The sequence below is a fragment of the Dendrobium catenatum genome, unplaced genomic scaffold (genome assembly GCF_001605985.2).
Source record: "Dendrobium catenatum unplaced genomic scaffold, ASM160598v2 original_scaffold_212897, whole genome shotgun sequence".
In the NCBI taxonomy this organism is placed as follows: domain Eukaryota; kingdom Viridiplantae; phylum Streptophyta; class Magnoliopsida; order Asparagales; family Orchidaceae; genus Dendrobium; species Dendrobium catenatum.
Genome location: NW_021531307.1, coordinates 557,613 through 575,032, shown reverse-complemented (window position 1 = coordinate 575,032; position 17,420 = coordinate 557,613). Strand labels below are relative to the sequence as shown.

The following is a 17,420-nucleotide window of genomic DNA, read 5'->3' as shown; positions in this document are numbered from 1 at the left end:
TCCATTGCAAATTAATTTCCATGATACTGATCCGTTTCTCCTTGCTGAATTTTCAAAAGGAATTGGACCATATTTGGGGAATAAAGCTTTATGCATAAGAGACTCTTTCTCTTGACAATACCTCCATTCTAGCTTGGCCCTTAAAGGCCCTATCTTCTTCAAGCAAGAGTTGATACCGAGGCCCCCCAAACTCTTTGGTTTACATAATAAGTCCCAGTTAGCATAATGAAGTCCATTACTTCCATCACCTTTACTCCAACTGAAATTTTTGCATGCCTTTTCAACTTCGAACAGAATTTGTTTAGGGACCAATGACAAAGTAGTGTGAAAAGTAGGTAAAGCAAGTAAAATAGAATTCACTAAAGAAATTTTTCCAGCTAATGAGAGCAGTTTACCACCCCATATAATTAGCTTATTCAATACTTTTTCCATAATGAACTGAACGCCACTTTGGTCCCAAGATAAGTGAATTCGTGAAGTTCCCTAAACTTCATAATTTTACAAATCTTCTTCCTCCTTCCTTTCCTCACTGATCTTCCAAAAAGAATTCCAGATTTTTTGTAAGTTGATTTTTTGACCCGTCCATCCACAGAATTCCAAAAGAATACCTTTTACCACTTTAACAGATTCCAATTTAGCTTCAGAGAAAACCTTAATGTTGTCGGCATAGAGCAAATGAGAGACTTTGGGACTATTCGAAGAGATGCTAATGCCTATTGAATTCCCCCTTTGTAAGAATGCATTAGATAGTAATTGAGCACATAAAACCAATAAAAAAGGGGAAAGTGGACATCCTTGGAGAAAGCCACATTTAGCATCAATCCACTTTAAATAGATTCCGTTGATAAGTAAGGAAAATTTAGGCCCAATAACACATTCCAAGATCTGATTAGCATAGAAATCTAGAAATTCAAAATATTTTAGAACATTATTCAATGTTGGCCAACCCATAGAGTCATAGGCTTGCTCCATATCAATCTTGAAAGAGACCATCCCCTTGGAAGAATTGGAGTGTCTGAATTTGTGAAAAACTTCTTGAGCTACAAGAACATGATCCGAAAGAAACCTTCCTTTCATGAAAGCCACTTGTTATTTGGATATTAATTTAGATTACAAACAAGAGACTATTAAGGAGAATTTTAGCCACTAACTTATAAACTGAGTTACATAAGCTAACTGGCCTGTAATTGGAAGGTGAAGTAGGATCCTTAATTTTAGGAATCAATACAATAATAGTGTTTTTTCAACTATCATTCATTTTACCACTTACGAAAAAGTGATCCAAGGCTTTCCATAAATCAACCTTAATGATATTCCCATAGCAGTTAAAAAATGAGTAAGTCATACCATCTTGGCCCGGTGCTATGTTACCTCCAAGCTCCTTAATGACCTTCTCAAGTTCTTCAATTGAAAACCTTATGTTCCAGAACCTCTCTATCAGCTTCTTCCAAGGTAATGATTGGAACCGGCCTTCCATTCAATATATAATCTCTATCTTCCCATTTGTTGTTAAAGAGCTGAAACAATACTTATTTTATTTCTTATTGATCCTCAACCAGGTCTCCTTGTTTATATTTGATATTATGGATGCGGTTTAAATTACTCCTAGCACTTGCAAAAGCTTGGAAGAATCTGGTATTTGCATCCCCATCCACCAACCACTTAATCTTAGCACGTTGTCTCCATGTTGTATTGAACCGGCTAAAACAGTATTGAGCTCCTCTGTTTTTGCTTTCATATTCCATTGGTCCTCCTCCAAAAGCTCTCCAACGTCAGCTTCCTTCTCCTTTAAACCCATAATATCTTCTTTTAGCTCTTCTTTAGAAACACTAAGCTCTTTAAACTTAGCTTTACTCCAATAGTGAAGATTCCTTAAGGTTCTTTTCATTTTTTGGTTTAATACTTGAGCGGGATCTCCTTGTGCTTTCCTTCTCCAAGATTCTCTCACAATAGCTGTAGAAGATAGAATTGAAGTCCAAACCTCTTTGAATCTAATAACTTTCCTGGCTGAAGAACTGAAATTCAGCAAGTTCAGTAAGATCGGACTATGGTCCGAGGCAATCCTTCCCAGATGCCTTTCCATTAATCTATGAGCAGAGTTAAAAGCAGCTGAATTAACAAGTCATCTATCTAACTTTTCCAAGATCCTTTCAGCTCCTTTCTTGTTATTACACCAAGTGAACTTGGGACCAACACAAGAAACCTCATGCAAATCATTACAAGAGATAAAAGACTTCATCTCCTTAGTCCCCATACTAAAAAAAAACTTCCTTCCTCCTTTCTTTTCCTCCTTAGACAACAAGCAATTGAAATCTCCTCCTATAATCATAGGAATATCTTTAACCATGAGATGATCTATACCGTCCCAAAGCAGCCTTCTTTTATACACATCTTTACTCCCGTATATAGTTGCTACTCTCCAAGTACCTTTGTTGAGAACATCAAGGTCACCAACCACAAACTGTGTTGATGCTTCCACCACTTTGTATGAAGCCATCCCTTGTTTCCATATCAACAAAATACCTCCCGATAGGCCTTTAGAAGGAACATAAAAGAAATCCCAACCTTCAACGAACATCACCTTAATAAGCTTGCTATCAATAATTGTCAACTTAGTCTCTATCAATCCAAGAAAGAATTCACCATGATCTCTGATGAACTCCCTTGGACATAGGGAAGCTTTACTTTTTCTTGCTCCCCTACAATTCCAAAAACTAATAGATGTCATTTAATGATCTGAGGGAAAGAGGTTCCCCGCCCTTTCTTTCACTTATCCTTACATTTTTCTATTTCATGGAACAGGTTTGATGGGACCAAGTCCCCTGAGTTTTTTAGCACCTTTTCTTCTTAATTTACTAGATCCATCCACCTGTATACTTATTTTATCTTCCACGGACTCAAATGAAGTTGATTCTACTTTGTTAATTCCAGCTGGAGCCAAAGCAGAATTCCTCTCTTCAACAACAATTTCTTCAACTTCACCTATTATTTCTCCTTCCTCCCCCAAATTGTTTAAAACTTCATACTGATTGGAATTGTAATGAATTTCTTCAAGATCACCTCCCTTGCCAACTTTGTAGCCTTTTCTGTTTACTGCAAAGTCCTCAGCTATCTCCGGATCCTTCACTTTTTCAATTGTCTTCTCAGCAATCTGATGCTCTACATTCAGTTGAATAGAGCTCTCAATGGCTCCACCCTGGTCCTCATTTCTTTCAACTACAGAATTGAAAGATTTCTTACCAGAGGTAGGAATCCTCTTCCATTGGTTTTTAAAATTACTAACCTTGTTTTTCTTTCTTCCATAATCAACATAAATCCATGGCCCATAGCCATTTTCTTTGGTCTTAGAATGGTTTACCTCCATTTGTTTTGAATTCACCTTTGGTCCTGTTAATTTGCCTTCCTCAAAAACCAATTTTGAACCACCGAGACTAGCAAAAGTCTCTACACTTATATCTGCACAAAATTTCTCCACATGACCAATTTTCCCGCATTTGAAATAGATGTTTGGTATCCTCTCATAACTGATTTTTTGGTAAAATTTCCCCAAAGCACCTTCAACCCAAACTCCCTGTTGAAGTTTATCTTCCAGTTTGATCCGGACACAGACCCTAGCAAATTCTTGCCTCCCCCACTGAAACATGTTTTCAACTATCAAGAATGGTTTACCAACCATAGATGCTACACACATTAATTCTATCCCAACTTTGCAATTGGAGGTTGGGAAGCCTGAACATAACCGGGGCTGTCAATCCTTTCATGGATGAGGGATCAAAACTTGGGTAACATTTATCTAAACCAACAATGCTTCTGTTAACATACCAAGGACCACTGTTTAAAACTGCTTCCATAGCTTCAGCTTCTTCAAATGCACATAACACCCATCCTCCTCCAAGAAGAGTCATATGAAATATGCCATACTGATTCCACTGCCTCCTTAACTCCTGCCTGATAATATGATAGGTTGCATTCCCCAGCACCTTAACAACCAAGGACTTCTGTAATTTAGAAGTGTTGTCTGCCTCATTTTGATGATTTAATTTCACCACGCCATTCTACAGGAAATTTTCACCAAAATCAAAATCAATGCTTCTAAAATTTGGTTTCATATTCCAGGCATTATTTATGGATTTGTCAGTTTGAGGTGGAAAAACTACTCCAGCCCTTCCGTCAAATATACAGTTCCCCAAAGTTGCAGAATCCCAAACTCGAACATACTCCAGTCCCTCCTTGACTACAGGTTCTTCACGAGTAACCTCTCAATTTATTTGCTCAGCCAAATCTGGATCGACTCCTTCGACCACTGGATTATTCTTCGTTACCACATCCTTCTTACACCGTGATGAAGAACCCTTTGTTGAATCGAATCTTCCTTCCGCCAGCATTTCTTAATTTGAACCAGTACCAATCTTATTAAAAATAAAACTGAAGTTATTATTCTGAGCAATCTTCTCTTCCAGCATGATCTTCTTCCCTTTGTCAACACATTCCGTATTTTTCTAAGGAGAAAGGTACCCTCCCTCATTTATTACTAGAGGTTTAGCATATTTAAACCTCAATATAGATTCACGATCGAATACCTTATCATCATCTGCGATGGCTGGGGGAGATGAGCTATGATTCTTGCGAGAAAGGATTCTTACTGGAGGAATCGAAGAGGAACGACGTTCTCCAGCGTCGGAGGATGGTGGCCAGCGGCCCTCCACCGTCATTGGAGCGGAGAGCAAATTGCGGGATCAACAGAATTCAAAAATATGTTATTCTTTTCTCTCCCTAAGAACCTGGTGTTTCTCTTACTAGAACAAGGGTTTTTTTCTTTGTGTCATGTTTTCATTAGTTGCTTTTATTCGTTGTGTGAAATGTAAGTTTGCCTATATGTTAATCTTGTCTTATTTGATCTAAAAAGTATTATAAATTAAAACTACAATACAAAAATTAATTTTATTATAAAATCTAATTTTTCAAAAATTTAAGTTAATTTATAACTCAATCAAGTTAAGGTTATCAATCTCATGTTCATTTTTAGGCATAAATAATTTAAATATTATTATTGCAATTTTGATGTCTTGTTATTTTTTATTTCTCTTTTCAATATAATTATCTTTGTAATTAGCTAAATTTGAGTTAATAGATTATTTATTTTAGAAAGATCAATTTAAAAAAAAGGAGGGGAATATCAAAAAGAAATGTACAAGTGTACAAAAATTGAAAGAATGAATAATGGTTCACAAATTGAGAAGAGGCACAAAATTATCACAAATACAAAAAAAATGCATAAAGTGTGCCACAAATAATTTAAAAAGATGCTCAATGTCGCCAATTGAATATATTCTTTCCTCTATCGTTTAATCTTCAAATTCAAATCAATCTAATATTCAATTATATTTTGTATTGAAAATTGAATTTAACTAATTTTCATTTCGTGACTTTTGTAATAATTCTTACCTTAATCTATTTTTTTTTGTCTATGTCATATTTTAATTTAAATCTTTTTGAATCTTTATTTTTGTCTAGAATATTATAAAAGATGTGCTTGGAGTATCAAATAGAAAAGCTCCTAATAGTAAAAATAGTTCGTGATGGAATCCAAATGTACAAGAAAAGATTAAGAATAAGAAGATTTTTTATAAAAATTGGTTTAATTTTAAAAATTTTGGTAATTGCGAACGATATAAAGAGGCTCGTAAGGAATCTAAGAAAATAATATACGATGCAAAGACCTTAGCTTTTAGTGTTTTATATAATATATTCAATACTAAGGAGGGAGAAAGGTATATGTATAAGTTAGCCAACAAAAGAGATAGAAGTAGTAAGGATTTAGTTCAAGTGAAGTGTATTATGGATGAAGATCAAAAAATACTTTTCTTAGAAGATGATATTCAACAAAGGTGGATGAGATATTTTGCTAAACTTTTTAATGAAAATTATGAAAATAAGATTGACTATAGTGACCTTAGCACCCTAAATGAAAATAAAGATTTTTGTTTTTATCGATGTATTAGTAAAATCAAACTTAGAGAGGCTTTAAAAAAATGAAGGATGGAAAAGCTATTGGACCTGATGATATTCCAATAGAGGTGTGAAAATGCTTAGGAGATGAAGGTATTTCTTGGCTTACTAAACTTTTTAATACTATTTTGAAGACTAAAAAGATGCCATATGAGTGGAGAATGAGTCTGTTAATTACTATTTTTAAGATTAAAGGTCATGCACAAGATTGTGTGAATTATAGAGGAATTAAGTTAATGTGTCATACTTTAAAACTATGGGAGCGAGTTATGGAGCATAGGTTGCGGCATGAAACTAATGTTTCTCAAAATCAATTTGGATTCATGCCGAGTAGGTCGAATATGGAAGCCATACATTTATTAACAGGTTTGATGGAGAAATATAGAGAAAATGAGGATCTACATATGATGTTTATTGATTTAGAAAAAGCATATAATAAAGTTCCAAGAGAAGTGCTATGGAGAGTTATTGAAAAGAAAGGAGTTAATAATGCTTATATTCAAAGCATTAAAGATATGTATGCAGGAGCGATTACTTGTGTTCAAACACAAGGTGGTTTGACCAAGTATTTCCCTATTCCTATTGGGTTACATCAAGTATCAGGCTTAATCCCATATCTTTTTTCTTTAGTTATGGATATTCTCACTAGACATTTGCAAGAGGATGTAAGTTGGTGTATGCTTTTTGCTGATCATATTCTTCTTGTTGATAAGACTAGAGATGGAGTTGAAAGTAAACTTGAATTATGGAGGTCAACATTAGATTCTAAAGTTTTTTGCTTGAGTAGATCTAAAATGGAATATATTTAGTGTAATTTTAGTAGTAATAGACCTAGTGATGGTAAAGTCATTAATAAGAGTACATGTTTTAGATTCTTGGATCTATTGTTCAGAGTGATGGTGAAATAGATGGGGATATTATCAGCAAAATTCAAGTTGGATGGTTAAAGTGGAGGAATGCATCGGGTTTATTGTGTGATAGGAAAGTACCCCTTAAACTTAAGGAAAAATTCTATAAGATGGTAGTGAGGTCTGCAATGCTTTATGGTGCTGAATGTTGGCCATTAAAAGAGAAACATAATATTAAGTTAAGTGTTGCAGAGATGAGGATTCTCAGGTGGATGAGTGGCTTTAACCTTAGATATATGATATGAAATGAGCATATACGTGAAAAGGTTAGAGTATCTCCAGTAGAAGATAAGATTATAGAGAGTCTCTTTAAATGGTTTGGTCACATAAAACGACAGCCTTCCAATGACCCGGTTAGGAGAGTGGAGGTATTAGATTTGACTTATGTTAAGAAAGGTAAAGGTAGACCTAAAAGACTTGGTTAGAAAATATTAGGAATGACCTTTCTTTATTAGATTTAAATGAGAATTTGACCTTTAATAGGACACAATGGAGAAAAAGGATTCATGTAGCTGACCCCATGTAGTGGGATAAAGGCTTGATGTTGTTATTATTGTGGTTGGATGTTAATCATGTTATTACAATTACTGTTTAATCTCTTTCAAGATCAATTATTAAGGATTCTCATATGACTTCTTCCATTTCAACATTTATTTTCCCTTTTTTTTGTTGTTGTCAAAAGGGGGAGAAGTATTATTTACGTTTAATTGTTTAGCATTTTAATGTTGTTTGTGTTTGTTATTTTTGTTTGTTGTTTAGGGACTGTTTAGGGTTTTTTCTTTTTGATTTTATTTTCTCAATTATGAAAACATTTATAAAAAAATTTTAAAAAAAAAATTATTATTTGTTCTTAAAGGAATCCCTTATATTCACACGTTTATTTATTTAGGGGGAGTTAAGGAGAAATATAGGGTATTAATTTTTACTCAAACAATAACTATTTTAATATCATCAAAAAGAGGAGATTGTTGAGATAGTTTCTACTTAGTTCTTGTATGTTTGATATATTCTTACAACTTATATATTTTTTATGATTACAAATATTATTTCTCCTAACATATTCTGAAAGAATTGTTTTTCTCGTGTGTACTAACATTTCAGGAAAATCATGCTATAGATTATTGAAAACTTCAAATCAAGATCAGTTTAGAGTGTATTGTAATTGAAGTCTGTATTTTTTATTTTATTGAGTCTGAGAGAGTGTGATTGTAATTTAGCAACTAACTACACACACACACCATGGGATAATTTAAAATCTTTTTTTAACTAATTATACTATATGAATTAATTTCGTACAGGACGATTTGTTTGATTATTTTCCTGATGAGTAGTCCAACGAACATAAATAAAGAATTTTCTAAGTATAAATCATATTGTACGATCACCATTCATACATGCCTTCCAGAGTACGAAATTGATGGGTCCCTTTTCACCCAAAAATTATTTTTCTAAGTATGGATCGTACTGTATGATCCTTATTTTTCCATGCCTTTCTAGAGTACAAAATAGACAGGTCCCATTTTACTCAAAAAGAATTTTTCTAATTAAGAATTGTATTGTATGATCATAAATTGTACATACCTTAAAGAGTACAAAATTGTGAGGACCCTTTTGGTCCGGACGTTTCGTCCCGACGAATGTGAAAATTTTCTAATTGTTTGTACCGAACGAACTGGATTTATATCAGACGATGATCATGTATAAACAGATTCATATCTATTCATAGTAGTTTCATACGCAATAGTTTTTGAACTGTTCGTATGTAAGAACTCTGATCGTACTATATGATCGAATACGCTCAAAATTGAAGATTTTAGTTTTCTTGACTGTTTTTTGTGTCTTTAGTATAAAATGTACACTAAAAATTTATGTGGAAAAGCCTTGTCTTCATGATTTTTCAAGGGAAATTGAAAGAGAGAGTGTGGGAGAGTATTTGAGAGAGATTTCTTGCAAGTGAAGTGTGAAGTGTTCACAAGGTTACTCAAAGGTAAGGATCACTTTGTGATTTTGGTATTTACTCTTCCTTTCTTCTTTCTAGTTTCTTGTGAAAATCTCTTTGGAGAAGATCTGGTTCTCTGTCGACACTTGGAGAGTGTGAATAGATGACAATACTCTGCCGACACTATGAGGGTGTGAAAGGATGAAGGTACTCTACCTACACTTGGATGGTGTGAAAGGATGTGGTACTCTGATGTCACTTGGTGAGTGTGAAAGGACAACGGTTCTCTGCAGCATTGGGGATTGGTGGAAGAGAGGTTTTTGTACTGTGGGAGCAAAAGGAGAGTCACTTTGGTAATAGTGTAATACCTAAAACGGGAGTCTTTAGGGAGTGGATGTTGGTTGTATTTGACTAAACCACTATAAATCTTTGTATCATTTTAATTTATGCATTTTATTTACTGTAAGTTATATTCTGTGATAAAAAAAATTGTTTTTGAAATCTTAATTAACTTGCTAACTGAATCAAAGGTTTTCAAAATTTTAAATCCAAGAGAAAGTTTTAAAATTACCAATTCACCCCCACCACCTCCCCCCCCATTATAAATCCCCCCCCCCCCCCCCCTCTTGGTTATCCTTGGGACAATAGCTTAGGTTTAACAACCTATATGGAATCAACACAACTAAACCTATAGTAGTTATTAACTATTACAAATATAAAAACCTTTCACCCTAAGCTTGCAATTGTAATGGGTCTAAATAAATCCATATGAAGGACATCTAAAGGTTAGAGGTGCTTATGGCCTTAATGGAATGTAAGAGGATTTGACTTGATTTTCTAATTGATAGGAATCACAGAGGTGGTCCTTAGTGAATTCAAGCTTGGAGCTTCCACTTACTAAGACTTTTTAGGTTAATTTTCTAAGTGTTTTCATGCTAGCATGACACAACCTCTTATGCCACAACTAGGACTCCTCAGCAATAGTTTTTAGGCAAAGGGTGCTTTCAGAATTAACATAATTTAAATCTAGCATGTAAACATTATTCAATCTTTTTCTATGCAGCATAATTTTTCCATTCAGGCTTATGATATAGATAGAAGTTATAAATTTAATTATGTAGCATTTATCACACAGCTAGCTTATACTTAGCATATTATGTTTTAAGCCATCAACAAGTAAAACATTTTCAATTAAAAGGTTCTTAGAGTTTCTAATTATATCTGCACCCAGCACATTCTTGGTAGTGTTATCTCCAAGAGTGATCTTGCCTCTAGACCTGGCCTCCATTGAAATGAATTAATTAGCATCTCAAGTCATATGGTATAACCATCCACTGTCTAGATACCATATGATCTCATGATATCTTCTGTGAAAGCACCCCTACAAAATCATGAAATGCTAGATTTGAGAACCCATGCAGGTTTGGGCCCCTTTTTATGAAAAAGGAATATAATGTATGCATGCTATGGTGTAAGTTTTGAACTTTACATCTCCATGCCCAATGTATACTATGGTGAACAGTGCAAGTGTGAGAGATATATCCTAACATACCACAAGAGAAATATCTAACACCAAGAAAAGGGTTTACTAGTCTACTTGGGTTATAATGCTTCCTAGGTTTGAATGATGCATGCTGATTTTATGGATTATGAAACTCAAGTATTATGAGTGGTTTTTTATTTTCTTTGAAAGAAGTTAACTTAGCATCTAAAAACTGATTTGCATTTTCAAGAATTGAAGTTTATATTTTGAAAGCATATTCTTTATTATCTAAAATCAGTTGCAAGAGTAACTAATTCCTCATAATCATTTTCTAGCTCAACATGTAAAATTTTCAAGGAATCATGCTCATTTGTTAAATCAAGATGCTTTGTATCCAACAAGTCAAATTCATCCAACGAAGTCATATGATTTCTATCAAGTGTAGAAAGTTTTTTAATCAAAACTTCATGCTCTTTTTGTAAGTTCAGAAATTTTTGTTTTAGGCTATTATGTGATTTTTTAAGCTTTATGTACGAAGAATGAATTTTCTTAGAAAATTCAAGCAATTGATTTTATTTTAATTCACATACCTCTTCTTGATCAGAGTGACCAATTTGACCATCTACCATCAAACACAAGTTTTTTTCTCCTCCTCAAGTTTAGTTTCAGTGGGGTCAGATGATGAATCCGCCCAAAAAGCCTTTTGGGTTCTTAGCTTGCCCTTCTTAAACTTGGATCTCTCCTCACCCTTCTCCTTACTTGGGTGAGCCTTAAGTACATGGCAATCAGCTTTTACATGTCCCGATTTCCTGCATTCAAAGCAAATCACATTAGAAGAACCTTTAGAATTCTTGATATTTTTACCTTTGCTCCATTTCTAAAGGTGCTTTTGATTCTTTCTTAAAAAGCTTTTGAGTTTCCTTGTAACTAAGGAAATACCATCATTCTCAGAACATGAAGTATTAGTGTCAGAATCATCAGCCTTTAAGGCTACAGTTATGTCCTTCTTTTTTTCCCTTACATAAAGTTATATTTGGTTCACTCGTTTCTTGTAAGCAATGATTGATCCAAGTAAGTTATCTATAGAATAAATATTCAAATCCTTAGCTTTAGTTATAGAAGTAGTCTTTCCTTCGAAGGAAGAAGGAAAACATGTAAAAAATTTATTAACTTTCTCATAGTTTGTTAGCTCTCTTCCTAAGGCATCCAAAGAGGTGACTATTTGTGTAAACCTAATATATATTTCAGATATTGACTCAATAGGTTCCATGCAAAAAAGTTCATAGTCATAAATTAAAATTTTTAACCTAGATTGCTTAACTTCACTTGTGCCTTCATAAGTAATAAATAATCTATCCCAAATTTCTTTACCAGTTGCACATATTGAAACATGCATGTAATCTTCAAATTTCAATACACAGAAAAAATAGTTTAAAAATTTTGCATTAGGTTATGTTATATCTCTATCATCAAAAGTCCATTCAGGAAAAGGAAGTTCAATTTTTATGCCATTAATTTCACATGTTAGTGTAGAATAACCTTCAATTACAAGCATCCATATGCGATAATCTATAGATTACTAAAAGGTAGACATACAAGTTTTTTGGAAATCAAATGGTATATTATCAAATAAGGGTGGTCGAGTAATGGAATACCCTTTAACCGTATTCTGGTTATGAAAGTTAGCCATGGATCTTTAATTAAAAATTTTCTAAAACTTGATATTTTGAATCCCACTCTGATACCATTTGAAAGTTTATTAGGGTTCCTAAGCCCTTGTGAACTAGCTTGAGGCTCACTAAGAAGGAGGGGGGGTGAATTGGTGTTTTATAAATTTTATTTAAACAACAAGGAAAATCTTTTAAGATTTTTGATATTTTTAAAACAAATTAATTTTATCCCAAGGCGGAAGCAGAATAATTCCACAGATACAAAATTATGATATTTCAACCACATAAATAATTAAAAGTAAATAATGCAAAAATTAAGGGTAGGAATAAAAATAGAAAGAGCACACTAGATTTTTATAATGGTTCGATAAACCTGACCTACATCTACTCCCCGGAGTCTCCTCTCTATGTATTGCACTAAAATAATAGTTGCTGTCCATTTGCTCCCACCAAATTGTGGAGAAACCTTATAAAATCACATTCACTAGCACCAGTGAGGCCGAGAACCTAGACTCCTTTTGCTTCCTCCTAAAGCTGGCAGAGAACCACAACTCCTTTTGCTTCCTCCTGAAAAAGGCATAGCTAGTGTTGATGAAGTCCTCCTTAGAGCCACCATGGAGCAAAGGATGAAGATTGGAGAAGATGACTTGAACCCTTGCTTGGAGCAACTTTTATTAACACTTCACAAACTCCCCCTCACAAGATTCTCTCTCTCTCTCTCTAGCAAGCTCTCCTTCTTCTTCTCTAAGCACTCTCAGGTTAGGACAATAACAAAGATATCATCAACAGCAATTGAGAAATCTTAAATAGAGAGCCGTAAAAAATGCCCTAATTTCCAACTTGCCGTTAAAGATTATCCAAGAAAAATCAATATATCATGTTGTATGATTAATTTAAATCAACCCTTATATCTAATACAATGTAGCCTATATGTACGATTAGAACACAATGTTTATTCTGATAGTCCATGATGATGTGGATAAAATCCTATAAAATTAGTTCAAAATCATACATTATTATCCAACATATAGTTTGGGATGTCCAGAAGATAAATTTAGATGATATAAAAATATAATTGATTGTCTAGGATGATTTAGAGATTGTTCTTTATGGTTAGTTCAAAAATAGACTTTATTGTCAAGTAGATAGTTCAGGATGTCCAGGAGATTTAGGAAAAAACTAAGGTTTTTCTTTCAAATCTTCAAGTATAATTCTACGATAATCTCATATAATATGATCGATCAATCTATCCTTAATTACACTTCTAATCACTTGATCTATTAAGGCATGAGTGTTAAGAATTATCCAGGATGATCAGGATCATCTTATATGATTAGTGCAATTTTGATAAATTTAAAATCTTTCCTAAATGACTTTGGTGTCTATTTTTTGTGATTTAACTATATCATCCAAGATTATGAGAGTATCATCCAGGACAATTTCTTTAATCAGGTCTATATAACGCATATGCCCTAATTAGGGTTTCTATTTTTAACTGATCATCAAGGACGATTTGAAATCATCCAGTATGATATGATTAAAAAAAACTTTAACTTACCAAATTTATCCCCCTGAGTGTGTGTGTGCAATGTTACTAAGCTTCATGATCCATCATAGTACATTTGACTCAAGAAAAGGTAAAAGATACATTTGAATAGAAATCAAAGACTCACATAATCCTAGTCTATTTAATCTTAAGCTGATTGTCATTCTAAGTGATATTATGGACCTGAAAGGTTAGTGAGCTGGGAAAATAAAATAGATATCCAAGAATATTAGTAGTCAAGAAGCAATAATATTTATTGTCATAAAAATCACACTACTTAGGTTCAGATTTGTAACACTACACTCCACATTTCTGATGTTCCTTGTTATATAGCATCACAATGCTGACCTTGACTCCTCTGGGGCATTGAATTATTTAATATTTTTCTTGAGGCTCCAATGTATTGATTTACTAATCTAGTGATAAGGTGTTGTATATGCTGTGAAATTAGTAGTTGAAGCGTTGTTGCAATTGTTCAATATATATGATTTTTTCTCCTTTTTTTAGCATTTTCTGCATAACATGAACTAAAATATCACATTTTTACTAAATTTAAATGTGAGAATTAGTATAAAATGTACACTTAATAATTATATAAATTAATTTAAGTACTCATTTTTTCTAAACTTAGTAATTCAATCTTATAATTGATAGTCAATGCTTAGTTGCTATGGCTTTTAAGTTCAAGATTAAAGTATTAACTTAATAATTTCATTTAAATAATTATGATGATATTCAAATTATAAATTTTTATTCTTTGATCATTCAATTTAGCATTTTAGTTTTGTAATATTCTTAATTTTTAAATTGTAATTTCATATTGAATAAATCAACTGTCAAAGTGTAATATAAGAAGGGCATTTCAATAATTACACAATTTTAAAAATTTAAGTTAAATGAAAATTTAACAAAGTAGTAAGAAATAACAACAAAGTAATAAAATTAAAATAGAATGCACAAATAAAAAAATGAATAGAACTAAATATATAAGAGAAAGTTAAACCTACCATTTTTCATTTATACTAATAAAATGGTACAATAGGCATCTCATCATAATTACTACCTAATAAGAAATTTTAATACCTCATGCACTAACCGGGTCAACTATTATATCGATAACAATCACAACCATAACTATCACTTCCTTCACTTGTATCAATATGGACCTCCCCAAGAAAGGAAAATAAAAAATAAAGAAAATAAAAAGAACAACCAACTATAACATCAAAAATACTCTCTTCATCTTTCTTTCTCTAGCAAGCAAGTAAAAATAAAGAAAAGAAAGATAAATTAATTAGGATAAATCCCAATCCTCCTCCTCATCATTATTATAATCATGATCATCATTATCATCTGTTACTATAGGTGGGTGTCAAACAAAGGTTTATATGCAAGGGCTACTAAAATTTGGAGCGAACTGGGGTTCTCTACAAAAGGACTCCTCTTAGATATCTAAACTAATGCTTCATTAAATGGAGAAGAGTAGCTATACTAGTTTTCCTCTATGTCCATACAATGGGTAACCCATTGTCATCTCTTGCTACCACCCCCTACAATCCTCACAAAAGATGTAACACCCTCCATTTACTCACTCAAATATGAAACCTTCTTGCTTAATGATCTAGAGGTCAAGGCACTCTATCTACTGCTATTGGGCTAACTAGTTAAATAGGGCACACTAGGTCCTCCTTCCTCCTCTTATTTCTTCTTAAAACTTTTATTTTTTTTTACTTTGTGAGAGAAAAAAAGGAAAAAACTTCTCCTCACTTGATTCACATAACACTCTAGTTATTACACAAAGTGAATAAATAAGAGAGGGGTGCCTTATAGCAATAAAAGTGGAACCCTTCATGATATACATTAAAGAAGTGAAAATTAACTTACCTACATCTATGGAATGGCCCACGTGAACTGCATAATTTAAAATAGCTCTCTTCTTAGTCACCTCATTAATACTCTTACTTTGCAAAAAATGAGTGAAGATAAAATAGTGTTAAGCTTTGGATAAATGGGTCAAAAAGGATGAAGGAAAATTTATTACCTTCTTATCTCTTTCTTTCCAAATAGTCTCACTCTTATGGTCCACAAAAGCACTCTTGATAATAAAAGTTTGTGAAGGTTGTTAAACCTTGAAGAATAAACCAAAGGCTAACTAAGAGGTAGGGGGGGGGGCGGCGTGAATTAGTAATTTAGAACTTCTTTAATAAAAAGAAAAACCCTTGATAAAGCATTTTGAAATATATTAAAATATCAATTTTATCCCCTAATGCAAAAACAAATTAATTTTATAATAACTAAAAATTAGAGTTTATCAACAATACAATAAATCATAAAAAAACAAAGTTATGAAAAATAATAAGAACAAGCACACCAGAATTTATAGTAGTTTGGCTAACCTGACCTACGTCAACTACTTGGAGACTCCCTCTCTAAGTATTGTACTAAACCTTTAGTGACTCTCCTTTAGTCCGAATAGCTAGACGAAGAAGTCCTTACCAAATCTCTTCTACCAACACGGTGAGGTAGAAGATATGGAATCTTTTTTCACCCTCTTAGTAATGGCAGGAAACCACAAATCCTTTCACAGGTAGAGAACCTTGGATTCCTTTCACCTTCCTCGGTGCGGTGAAGAAGCCGTGTCCTTTAATAATAAAGATATATTTTTCTTTCCAAAACATCCCTTAAGATAAACCTTGACTATGATGATACTAAGGTGTAAGATTGTCGTAGCAACCATATGAAACCACCTCAACAGTCCATTGAAACCCATAAGAATCTTCTCCCTCTAAAACTCCAACCTTTCCTCTCTCCCTTTCAAGGCTCTCCCTTCAAGTTTTCTACAGAAGAAAAACAACTTAATGCATGCCAAAGAATCTTACCAAATGTCTTGAGAAAGCTTAAATAGTGGGCTTTAAAAAAACCCTAACGATTTAAATTTGTCATCAAATATCATCCAATACAAACATTAGATCATCCTATATGTTAAAACAAAATAACTCTTATATACATCACAAATAGAATTATCTAGTATGATTAGTTCAAGTGTTCGTACTGGTCATCTTGTACGATACTACGATTGTCCAGTACGATTTATGAAAAAGTATGGTATTTCATTTTTGACGATGCAGGATGATTAAGTACCATCCCATATATCTCTTAGGTCTGAAAAATCCATATAGGTTGTTAGACATAATGCAATTTTCCCATGGCTAACCAAAAGGGGGTGGGCGGGTGAATTGGTATTCTAAAAACCTTCCTCTTAAATAAAAATTTGATTATAAAATTATTTGCACAATTTATGATTTTCCAAAACACAACTTTTTCAACCACAAAAATAAAATTATAGACAATAAAAATACTGAAAAATAAAAAGAACACAAAGATTTATATTGGTTTTGTCCAACTAGACCTATGTCCACTCCCTTAAGACTCCCACTTCAGGAAATGCACTATTACCAAAGTGTCTCTTCTTTTATTACCACAGCAGGTGGAGAAACCTTTATAATTACCCTCTCTTCCACCAATCCTGTGTGAGATAGAGTACCGTCATCCTTTCACACCCTCCATGTATCAACAGAGTACCAATATCCTTTTACACTTCTCCAAGTGTTGGCAGAGAATTGGCGTCCTTTCACACTTCTTCTTGTGTTGGTAGAGAACCGTCATCCTTTCACTCTTCTTCAAATGTTGGCAGAGAACCATTGTCCTTTTACACATCTCCAAGTGTTGGAAAAGAACCATCATCCTCTTACACCCTCCTAGTGTTGGTAGAGAATTAGATCTTCTTCAAAGATCTTCTTATATGTAATTTCGAAGAAGTAGGGAAGAGGATTGACAAAACTTACAAAGAGATTCAAACCTTTGG

General features: G+C 33.2%; 1 protein-coding gene across 1 annotated transcript; it reads right to left on the bottom strand.

Moving 5' to 3' along the window:
• Positions 1-1,594: 1,594 nt before the first annotated feature.
• LOC110092031 lies at positions 1,595-2,728 on the bottom strand. Its single transcript, XM_020816380.1, has 2 exons — positions 2,136-2,728; positions 1,595-2,087 (listed from the first exon to the last, which is right to left on the bottom strand). The coding sequence occupies exons 1-2, from the start codon at positions 2,726-2,728 to the stop codon at positions 1,595-1,597; spliced, it is 1,086 nt and encodes a 361-aa protein (XP_020672039.1).
• Positions 2,729-17,420: the final 14,692 nt, after the last annotated feature.